Here is a 10,220-nt window from a genome sequence, read left to right on the forward strand (position 1 = left end):
GTATATAGTAGCGTACAGTTTTATGAAAAAGAGAGACAGAATTCTATCAAATATGACAAAGTATTTAGGCAAAATATCACAATTTCAATACTTTACATTTACTCTTTATTAACGTATATGTTTTTTTAAATAACCATCCATTTAAAGTGCTGCTGCACAATTGAAAAAAAAAAAATCTTTATGATGACCTTATTCAACAGTAAAGTAAGAGGGCGATATTGCCCTTTATTGATTCCAGTACAATGGTCGCAGTAGCAGCCAAAAAAAAGTAAGTATGTAGATTGGTCGGTAAGAAAGAAATAGCTTAAGCCGGTAAAAAAAATTAAAGGAGGTTAGGAGAAAAGAAAGAAATGAAGTAAGGAGGTAAGTAAGAAGTTAAAGGTAAGTAAATGAATAAAGTAAGTAAGTTATTACATAAGTAAGTGGTAGGTAAGTAGGTTTGTAGATAAGAAAGAAAGAATTCAATTAATTAAGGAGGTAAGAAAAGTACGGAGATAAGGAGAAAATCTAGATATGTAAGGAGGTATAATAAGTATAAATAGGTGAATAATTATGTATGTAAGTAGGATGGTTTATATGTAACAAACGATATAAGAAAGAGGCAAATTAATTAAGGAGGTAAGAAAAATTTAAGGGTGAAAGAAAGAAAGGGAGTAAGGAGGTAAGTAAGAAAACAGCAGGTAAGTTAGTAGGTTAGCAAGTAAGTTGGATAAAAAGCGAATAAGAAATGGATTAAGGATGTGAGGGAACAAAGTAAGTAAGGATATCTAGAAACAAAGAAAGGAATGAGGTAATAGGTAAAGTTAAGTAAATAAATGAGTAAGTAAGTAAGTAACTTGTAGAAAAGGAGAATAGACCGAATAAAAAAAATTGAGCATGTCACATTCGATTTTTCTCCTAACTCTCTCCCTCTCTCTCTCTTAATTCCCCTCTCTCCCTTTCCTTTCCATATCTCGAATCATCCATTATACCTTCTCTTCCCATCGTTTCTCTTCACCCGTCAATATTCCATTCTCCTTTCTACCCAGTCTCCATCTCAACATCCCACTCTCTTTCTTTCCCCTCATCACATTGTAAATTAACGTAACAATATTGAAGTATAATATTATGATATTAACAATATTGCATGTTTAAAAAAATCCATAAAATCAAATGCTCGTAATAATAATTGGCACAAGAGCGCCCTCACAATAAATTTTGCCAAGGTGAGAAAAAAGGTAAATATGTATACCAGTTATTATGTCAGCGTCGATTGCACATGACCGAGTTCAGGGTCTTATACGTCGTTTTCCCCAACAGAACAAAAGATAAAGGGAAGCGCTTCAAACACTTCGCACAATCAGTCAAACATCTACACATTTTGGGGGAGTAATATCACTTATAAAAATTGTACATTCATTGTCGTTGCACAATTTAAGATCTACCATTGTTATATGAATATGAAAAATAACATTCAACCACTCTTGTCCAGTCTCTTAATAAGCCTGAAAATGCGATTTATTTCAACTATGTCAGATAGAACGATCGCCTCAATATATTTCATAACAATATAACTTTCTAAAAATAATATATACATAGTATAATAGCGTAACTGTTCTACAATGTTAATGAGCAGCAATGCCAAGTCGCCCCATGATTTCACTTATCTTAGTGAGATCGAAAAAGACTGATCCTTAATAAAATAATGGAGATTCGACAAGACAAAGGGGTGACGAATAAGCAGCGAAAATAGCGGGACCTTATCGCTAGTGTAATTTTACGGCAAAATTGCATTAGACTGATTTAATAGGGGGGGGGGGGTGATTAATAGATATTTAACTTTTACTTTATTTTTCATTATCAGTAAAAAAAAAATTTTACCCAGGATCCGAATTTGGTAAATAATCGCTTTATGGACAGAGGTCTAATATTGGCAAACAATGCTTCCACTTTCTAAAATGAAATAATTATCCTCCAATTAACATTAATATTATCTGGCCCTTGTATTTTACCCAACTTACTTTAAAATTCCTGGAATAGATCTAAATATCCTTAATCATTGGTTGTGCCGGGGTTGTTTTGATGAACTGTAGGAGATTTTAGTGTCATAGAATAACGATAAGCCTTTAATTATTGTTGCATCACAGTCTAAATTAACAGCTTTTAAATCATTTGTGAGTAAAAAAATGCAGTCATTAAGTTACTTATTTAGAGTTTGTGTAGGCCCATATTTTGGTCAGTCTGTAGACGTCATTAATATAGAATACATTATACACGTACATAATAAAAGACCTGCAAATCTGTCAACTATTGGAAATAACCTTGAAAACCTACAACCTTATTCAAATCTCCTGAAAATAAGCAGAAGTGGCCGCACTGGAGACAAATGCACATGCCCAAATTTATCCTGAGCCTACCATAATAATAATATTACTATAATAAACTATTTTCTTCATCGTTTTTCGTGCACAATTTATTTCTGCATTTTAAGAGTTTTTAATGAGTTTGTTATACAAAATATAATCTATATGCATGATAAAAAACCTTAAGTATTCAAGGCAACAGCCCAATGAATCATGTTCAATATATTCAAAATTTTCATGAGTATTTAAGTTGCCTAATTCTGACTATCGATATTTTGTTGTCTTTGGACTTTATTAATTCCCCGTCTAGATCTTTCACGAAGATCTCCCTCGGTCTTCGAGGAATTACTTCTTTTTATTTGAAATGTCACTTTCCTATAATGGCTAAGTCCGATTAAGAACAACTTATGTCCCTCTATTAACATCTCTCTATAATTGGCAAGTGCTAAAGACAGCAAAAGATTGTTATTAATTATGAAGGTACTCAAGCGATCAATGTATAAGTTGAGAAGAGTTCCGCGGTAGAGCATTTGTAACAGTTTACCTGGAAAGTCATAGTTTCGAATCAAAGTCGAAACGCTATTTTGGCACATGCAGAGCCTTTCACCTGTACGCTTTGTCGTCTGTCAAATTTCAGATTAAGAACAACTTATGTCCCTCTATCAACATCTCTCTATAATTGGCAAGTGCTAAAGACAGCAAAAGAGTGTTATTAATTATGAAGGTACTCAAGCGATCAATGCATAAGTTGAGAAGAGTTCCGTGGTAGAGCATTTGTAACAGTTTACCTGGAAAGTCATAGTTTCGAATCAAAGTCGATACGCTGTTTTGGCACATGCAGAGCCTTTCACCTGTACGCTTTGTCGTCTGTCAAATTTCAGATTTGACAACTTTCCTATATAGATTCTGATTGGCTGAGACGCTATGGTTTATGATTGTTACTAAACTATGGTAACTGTAGGATCGGACAGACCTTGTTGGCTAAAACATCCGACGAGTCGTTTTTAATTGACATGCATGCTTCCCCGATCTTTAATTCCTGATAATTTCATTTCAGCTTAAAACGGATCAATTTCGATATAAGCCATGACTGCAGTCTCGAGTCAGACCATTTTGATGTGATTGTTAACATTCTTTACTTCGATCATCTTCTTTCATTTTCCATTCTGATCCCGACACTCGGATTCAAACATCATCAATATTATCAGATTCCTGTTCCAGGGATATAATGTTGTAAAATCAACATGGCTCCCAATCGCAGAGTCCGAATCCCGATTCTTGGTATTAAATTCGGGATATATCGCCTTCAGATGCATGTTCCATTGTTTTACGGGATTGTCAGCTTTGTTCGTCTCTGTTGACATGATTTTTATTCAAACTCCCGACATATTTTCAAGTCTTAAATTCCTACTTTCGGAGATCCCGTGTCGCTGCTGTACTGGTGGAGGAGCCGTCTCCACTTTGTACCTTTCATTCCAAAAAAGAAAGAAAAAAGAAAGAAAAATGAAAAATAAAATAAAAAGTATCATAGTTTAAGTTGTGTTTAGTCTCTAACAAAATATTTGGAAGTAGGCCTACTATGATGCAATAGATGCAAATTGATGTTCACAGCAAAGATCCGTAAAAAAGGGATTTGGAACATGGTAAGTTTGCGGGGAACAGTGACGACATTGCAAATATATATGGAGCGGATCCAATGTGACGTTGGCTCTCCCCTGTACATTATTGTAAACAAAAAAAATACAATGGGTCGTTTTACAACCCATGCAGCGAATGCTGTTTTTATATGTTGGGTACAATTTCTATTTACCCCCCCCCCCCCCCGCCATAAGAAGGGGAAAGCAATTAAGAGTATATCCTATAAGTCTCTTCACGTTTCTTTTTTTTTTTCTTTTTTTTTTGGGGGGGGGCAGTTATCACTTATAATTGATTTGTAACCATGCCCTTGTATTCCGTCTTCTTTGGTTTCTAATGAGTGTAATGTGTATATAAAAAACAAAAATATTTGAATGAATTTGGAATCAAAATGTAATAGGGATACACAAAAGGAATAAAACATGACAGACTTTTCAATTAGTGTTAACTAAAACCTTCTTAAGTTACATTTATATCCCTTTGTTGCCTTCTTTACTTACATCACCTTGAAGATAATGATAAATAGAATAATGAAGATGATTGCAGCAATGACAGATAGAGCGATGATTAATCCATCCGAAACTATGGGTAAAGAAATGAGACAAAATGTGAAAAGCAGGGGCGGTGGAACCGGGGGGGGGGCAAAATCAAGAAATCTGCCCTGTTTCAAAATGAAATACCCTTCTTTGAAGTAGAAATAATACATTTTAGGTTAGAAAGTCACACATTTTTGGCTCGCTCTTCGCGCTTGCATCAATTAATGTTTAGTAAGGTTCTCATCCTGTTCATGATTACAAGCATTGTTAGAATGTCCAGTGTTCAGATTGGAATATCACGAATTTAGGGCTCGCGTTTCGTTCTCGCATCAGTTACTGTTCTGTAAGACAGTAAGGTACTCATTCTGTTCCTGGTTTGAAAAAAAAAATGCTTTTAAAGGAAAAAGCCTTTTTTGTTCAAAATGAAAGGGGCCCTTTTTCATAATGAAATACCATTTACGAAGTAAAACATAATACATTTTAGGTTAGAAAATCACAAAATTTGTGGCTCGCGCTTCGCGCTCTCGCATCAATCATTGTTTATTTAGGTACTCATTCTGCTCCTGGTTTCAAAAATACATAGAATGACCAGTTTTCAGGTTGGAATATCACAAATTTTAAGGTCACGTTTCGCGCTCGCATTATTCAATTGGTGAGATATATATCCTATTCATGAGTCACTAAATTCCGTCTTTAAGAGGTTACTTTTCTGGTCAGAGTATAAAAAAGATTAATGTCTTATTACATATGAAATGTCTAAAGTTTGAGCTCGCGTTTCGCGCTTGCAACATCTCGCAAGGATGCCCTTTTAACAGATATTAGCGCTATAATAGGCCAAAAGCGGGTTTTACAACCTCAGATTTGAATTTTTTTCAAAACCGCTCGCTCGCAAATGAGCCTTACTACATATCTTTTCAATAAGAAATCACTTCAAAATGGCTTTGCTCAACTTAATTACTACAAAATACACATTTAATTCTCGCAGATGATAATCTCATGGTGAAAAATTCCGTTTGCACTAAAATGCCCACTTTGACATATAAGTGCCCTTTTTGGCTTTGCCCCCCAAACGAAAATACGCCCCTGTGTGAAATAAAAATCATTATGTTCATTCATGCGATGTTGATGTATTTAATTTATTTTATTGGTCATATATTATTTTGAAATAACTAACCGATACTCTATTAGAAAATTAATTCGACTCCAAATTTGAACAGGAATATAACGGAACATTTAATAAGCAAAATGAGGGGCAAAATGTTTTTATTACGTTGGTAATATCCACCTAACAAGGTGGATATGTGCGCAATATAAATATCCTATATTATTATTATTATTATTATTATTATTAAAATGGCTGTAACTATAATCAATTGGGAAATTGTAACTAACATGTTGGTCAAACTAGATTTACCAAACGCCAAATCAAGTGTTGATCTGGTTGAAATTGTCTTTTTTTTAAAAACATTTTGTCACCGCTATTTATGTTGGCCTACAATAATTTCTACTGTCTTCAGAAAGCAAAAAAAATATATTAATGTGACTTGGCAATAAATAAGGTATATTGTTGCAATATCAAATACATATTTTCAAAATCAAAGAGGAGCATGATACTTACAATATAGGTATGGTGGAGTGTCGATTTGACTATCCGATGAAACTATTAGGATACCAAAAAAGCACAACAATAATCATCAAGATTTCAACTTTCTTGAAAATGACATTATGTAAGAAATTTTAGGAAAAATTGTTCTACTTTTGTCATTTTTGTGAAAGTGTTAGAAAATGGTTGTAAATGTTTAATGAATAAACATGCAATTTAAAGTGAATTTCTTTCTTCTATTATTTTGATATAAATAGGTAAATGACCTGAGTGTATGTGATTATTCTTTCAATTAACCGACTTAATTCTTTCAAGTAATCAAATTAAATCTTTTTATTCCTCTTTCCTATTGATATAAATAACTAAATTCAAAATTATGGAAAAGGTATTAATAAAATGAATGAATGTGAATTTTCTATTAAATTAACCAAGTTAGATTTGTATTTTCACGGTCTATGTCACAATGACGTCAGGACTCTGCTTATTGTCATATCGATAACTGGATGCTTAAAGAAAATGACTTTAACAGATTTTATCCGATGCTAAATGTGACAATACCGCCATTTTTATCAAGATTATTCTCACCGTTGTTATCCTCTGTTTGTCCATAGCATGTAGGTATTATCAGTATGCCTGTTATCAGGGGAACCATCTCTACAAGTTTGTTGGCATACATCATCTGAATGGACAGAAGAAAAAAAAAATTGACTTTATGAAACGTAAAAGAGGTTAGATTTTCATAATAGGCCAACAAAAAAGGAAGAGGTACATCGTGGCGTATGTGGCAAAATATCTTTTTAAAAAGTCGCGAACGAGCGAAAAATGTTTATCTATTATCAGATGAATATCCAATTTGGGGGTAATTTTTGACGTGATATTCAGAAAATTAAGGTACATTTTACCTTTTTTAATTTTCTCCTTATTTTCATGGTCGTATACTTTTGGGGAGGGGGCAAGTGCCCCCAGAACTCCAGTGGTCTCAGTTGTTATTATTGATGGTGTACATAAAGTTGTAGAGAAGGAGTCAAAGTGAATGGCGATAAGAAACAATATTGATTTGATTGTGAAAAGGAGGATTCAGAAAATAATACGAAGGAGGATCATGATTTAAATGCTGAAAATGAAAATGAATAAAATGATACTCATGATTGTTATATAAATAAGTAACAAACCATAAAAAAAAACCCTCATGAGTCCGTTGCAGAAAAGGTTACAATCAAACGTAACTCTAAAAATCAATCGCGATTTGTTTTTCAACCAATCAGATGCACACATTTGGGACTTACGTTTGATTTTCCGGTTCCATTACATTTGCTTCGGTGACAATTGCTCCGCTGTAATGTAAATTCCACACGCTAATGGAATGACCAACTTCAACTCTGGATTTAAAACTATACCTAGCCCCTAACATAAAGCCCAAATGCAGCCCTAACCCTATAATTATCTTAGACGAAATAAAGCCCAGAACAATTGTCGCCAGAGCAAATGTCGTGTCTATCCGAGGAGCTTTGTTTGAAGCTCCTTGGTCTATCCAAGAAATACAACTCCTTTTTCCTGGGTGCATTGTTGTAGAGTAGACGATATGAAAACACTCCTTTGTACGAACAATTGAGGTCCTTCAAATTTATCACGTTCGTGGAGAAGTCGTGAAGAAGATGTGAAAAAATACACCCTTTTCGCTCATTATTTTCCCTATTTTCAGTAGAATTAAAGAGAACCAAACGAACACTGCATGTATAGTGATTTAACTGTGTAGGAAGTGGAGGAAAATTTGAACACGTTTGACATAGCCTAGCTTACTATAGATTAATTAAACTATTAATGATAAGGTTATGATTGTTTTTTTTTGTTTAATCGCCATTAATTAGAATTCATAATGCATATCTGACAATTTACATTCAGATACCCTTTAATTCATTAGATTGAAATAGATTGCGATTAGGGACCAATCCAAAGCTGTTTTGAAGTTTTCATTCTAATAGATTTGGAACTCAATATTATTCGATTGAAACTTTCGATCAAATTTTGGATTGGTCTCTAACCACAATCTATTAGATTAACTTTCAATCTAAAGAATAAACAGTAGGATTCATTTACTTTGCTTACTTTTGTTTATAAATTCGACAAGAATCAGATAAGAAATATATAAAGCCTTAGGGTATATCATTTTCTACTTAAAGTACACCTTAATTATATATTTCTTTTTAAATAGGCTTATAGCTCTGAACGTCCTCGGAAAAGAGGCTGACTATCAATTACCTGTTAGAAAGTGAGCATACATTGTGAAGGTCTAGGTTGTCAAACAGACACACAGAGTTACGTAACAAAAGTCAAAGTTGTATTCTTCGATTTGGAATGACAAATATTTACAGGTAGGTTGACAAACGCATAGGTAATGAGTTCTGGAAAGTAATGTTTCTTTCATTTTAACGCTTACAATCGGCAATGAAGGTCCTGTGATCTATATTAATTCATTCTTCACTGGATTGTTAATTCATATATTCCAATCATTAATTTTGTAGATAATATCGAATCATGAGCATTTACTTGTAGTTCCAAATGGGCCTTTTAGCACTGTCGTAAAGATGGGAGGCATGGGGGACATGGCCCACCAAACAGTTTCTCGACCAAGAAAAAAAAAGAGAATAAGAAGGAAAAGGAAAGGTAAAAGAGTGAAATACGATACCTTTCTCTAGGCTGCTGTGTATTAACGTCAAAATCTATTCCGAAATTAGATTTTTATGTTAAAAAGACCGGGGAGGGGGTGGGGGAGACCAGCAGCACCCACCCCCCCCCCCCCCCATTTGAGGGATTCATGTATTAAAGACTCGCTCAATCCAAACGTCTCTATAATACATTTCCCCCCTCCTTTTGTTTTTCTTTGCTACTTGAAAAATCATAGGGATTGCCGCCCCTGCCCCTCTGTAGCGCCAATCCCCCATCTTCCACTATCGTAAAAAACCAAAATAGCCTCCCATAGTACACACCTTTTAAATGTGATGGACCCCCAATTTATATACCGAAATGAAAACAACTGTTATTCGTGACTAGATCACCAATAGATAAACAAACAATAAATGCGTGTGAGAATGCTACAATGAATCATACCACAATAATCAACACCATAAAATATTTTCTATCGTAACAATGACGATCTCACACAGGGTGATATGGGAATTTTATTAATATTTGTTTTCCCAGGATGCACGAAGCATTGAATACTAAGTGTTAATTCAAAATAGGATTTGCATTATATATCACGTCAGATACAGGTTTCCAACTCACTGTAAAATTTTAGATCCACCAAGACTAGTATTCCTCAAACTTTTTGACAAAATCAAGCACTTTTCAGTTCATTTCAAATGTGGATTATAGTATATTTAGAGTATAATAGATTAATAGTAATGACTCTTACCATTTGAAATCCTGACATCATCTTCTACAGGCAGACTGTCACTTTTTCAACCAATCAAGGTTTGATTCCTCTCATATCAAGGTCACTTTCATTGAAGAAAAAAGGATTCAAGGCCAGTATTCAAGACCGATCACAAATTTGCCTCAAGGCTCAAAACTCAGTGACGAAAATCGCCCGGAAAATCGACGATTATAGATTTCATGTACCAAGCGTTCTGATCACAGTGACTGCCTCGTGCATGCCGAATGTGTTTTGATGAGCATGTAAATACAACAGTTTATGTTATCATTATGTATGCAGCAATACCAACCAGCCATCAATATTACTCCATTATTCTTGTCAATTTGTGCAACCTTCTAAAACACCAATCATGCATGAGTCGATCCCGCACTGCCGTGGATATAAATACTCCTTTTTACAGGTTCGTTTCGCACAACAGAAACTGGGCTCTTTTCATTCTATTGTATTAGAGCCGACCCCGCGTATTATTTCCACCCTCGTTATTAGTAGACTTGTTAAGAGGTTGAACGCTGCATTTTTTAGTACAAATGTCCCACTTGGCACAAATGTTCCTTTGATTCAAAAGAAAAAGATTCATCCAAAGAGACACGCTGTATCTATGCAAATAAGCAAGTAATTTGCATAAATTTGCATATTATGCCGATATAGTAAAAACAAGTATTTCAGAA

General features: G+C 34.3%; 1 protein-coding gene across 2 annotated transcripts; it reads right to left on the reverse strand.

The window, feature by feature from the left end:
- Nucleotides 1–1,471: 1,471 nt before the first annotated feature.
- On the reverse strand, nt 1,472–9,975 carry LOC129281828 (uncharacterized). Of its 2 annotated transcripts, XR_010296542.1 has the most exons (6): nt 9,532–9,975; nt 6,702–6,795; nt 6,132–6,173; nt 4,478–4,559; nt 3,131–3,809; nt 1,472–2,886 (listed from the first exon to the last, which is right to left on the reverse strand). XR_010296542.1 is itself a non-coding variant. In XM_054917754.2 (5 exons), exons 1-5 carry the CDS (start codon nt 9,550–9,552, stop codon nt 3,716–3,718), a joined length of 333 nt encoding a protein of 110 aa, XP_054773729.2. In that variant the 5' UTR covers nt 9,553–9,968; the 3' UTR covers nt 1,472–3,715. The 2 variants fall into 2 exon arrangements, 1 of the variants encoding a protein (XP_054773729.2); XM_054917754.2 differs by having other exon boundaries at nt 1,472–3,809; nt 9,532–9,968.
- Nucleotides 9,976–10,220: the final 245 nt, after the last annotated feature.

This window comes from Lytechinus pictus, chromosome 18 (genome assembly GCF_037042905.1).
Source record: "Lytechinus pictus isolate F3 Inbred chromosome 18, Lp3.0, whole genome shotgun sequence".
Taxonomy (NCBI): domain Eukaryota; kingdom Metazoa; phylum Echinodermata; class Echinoidea; order Temnopleuroida; family Toxopneustidae; genus Lytechinus; species Lytechinus pictus.